The sequence below is a fragment of the Corvus brachyrhynchos genome, unplaced genomic scaffold, assembly GCF_000691975.1.
Source record: "Corvus brachyrhynchos isolate BGI_N302 unplaced genomic scaffold, ASM69197v1 scaffold310, whole genome shotgun sequence".
In the NCBI taxonomy this organism is placed as follows: Eukaryota; Metazoa; Chordata; class Aves; order Passeriformes; family Corvidae; genus Corvus; species Corvus brachyrhynchos.
In genome coordinates, this window is record NW_008236213.1 from 3,267,331 (window position 1) to 3,268,651 (window position 1,321).

The window sequence follows — 1,321 nt, forward strand, 5'->3', positions numbered from 1 at the left end:
ACCAGCAAAGTGAAAGAGGGAGCACAAGATGGGATGGGACAGAGCCAGGAAAGCTGATCCCATCCCATGTGGTATCAGGCTCAATATATAAAGCCAGGGAAAGACAGAGGAAGAGGAGAACATTCAGAATGATGGTCATGCACGACAGAGCTCTACTTTCATGGAGTTGAACCTGCCTGCTGATTGAAATTGGTGAACAGCAAAACTTAATGTATCATAATCAACTAGCCATTAGAATGAAAACCACTACTGGAAGTTACCTGTGGCTCCAAAATTTCTTCCTCTACCAAAACTACTCACTGGATGACACTGTGTGTTCACAAATTCATCAGTACCTATAATAAAAAAAAAAAGAACTAAGTTAAAATTCAAAGCAATCTTTGACGCATTAGAAGTTGTACATTACTACATAACTGCAGTAAATAAAGAAGGGTTGACAGTCAAACGGAAAGCCTACTCATAATGCTCTCTATATAATTTGATGCTGCTATTCCATGGAGGTCACATGAAAATAGCACAATAACATTGTCTTTTCCTTTAATCTTGTACAATGCCCAAGGGATCAACTCTTCCAAACATCAGTAAAGTCAAAAGTGCCTTTCACATACCAGATGAATCTACACCTGGACTGAAAACAGATGAGGGGTCATTTGGTGTCTCAAGTAAGCTAACCTGCAGAAAGAAAAAAAGGCACAACATCATGATGACTTCAGGCCTAGCAAAATAAGTAAATACAAACACAGCTACTAAGTCACGCGCTTGAAAGAAGTTGCCTTCTGCACCTTCTGAAATTAAAACTCTCACATCCTTCTGCTTACTCCAGTTTATTGAATTTCAGTATACTAAGTGGCATACTGTTTGCACCTGAATGTTACCAAAAATCACATTATACACAGCCAACATATCAAGCCCACTTAAGCATAAAACAGGCACTAATATCTTAACAAAACAGCAGCAAGCGAATTGCTAGTGCAGAGAAAAACTCCTCAGTAACAGTGAACTCCTACGGCTGCCTACCATACTTGCAAAAATCACTGAACAGGGGACACCACTAACCAACAGCAATACAGGTTGCAGGAACATGGGCTGGAGAAAGGAAAGGGAAAAGAAGCAAACATCGCCATAGTTGCCCCCCATTCCCACTCCTACCTTCTCAAGGGATAGCAATAACGCCTCGTCCCCTATCTCCGCATTCCAGTCTTCTTCAAACATGCTGCGCCCTGCCAGCCCTGCCTGCAGGAAACAGAACACATCAGCGCCCGTCCCCCGCCAGGCTCCGGAGGGTCCCGCAAACGAAAAGAAAATGGCGCCCCGCGCCGAG

The 1,321-nt window shown here is 43.1% G+C and overlaps 1 protein-coding gene across 4 annotated transcripts in view; it reads right to left on the reverse strand.

The window, feature by feature from the left end:
- The window catches only part of DDX4 (DEAD-box helicase 4), a 20,280-nt gene extending 18,965 nt beyond the window's left edge, over positions 1 to 1,315 (reverse strand). For 3 of the 4 annotated variants that reach the window (XM_017744190.1, XM_017744197.1, XM_017744182.1), the window contains exons 1-3: positions 1,150 to 1,315; positions 609 to 672; positions 260 to 335 (exon numbers count right to left, since the gene is read on the reverse strand). In XM_017744190.1, the coding sequence (XP_017599679.1) occupies positions 260 to 335; positions 609 to 672; positions 1,150 to 1,212 (203 nt within the window). In that variant the 5' untranslated portion in view covers positions 1,213 to 1,315. The remainder of the gene's footprint in view (positions 1 to 259; positions 336 to 608; positions 673 to 1,149) is intronic. The other variant, XM_017744206.1, reaches the window with a different exon arrangement.
- Positions 1,316 to 1,321: the final 6 nt, after the last annotated feature.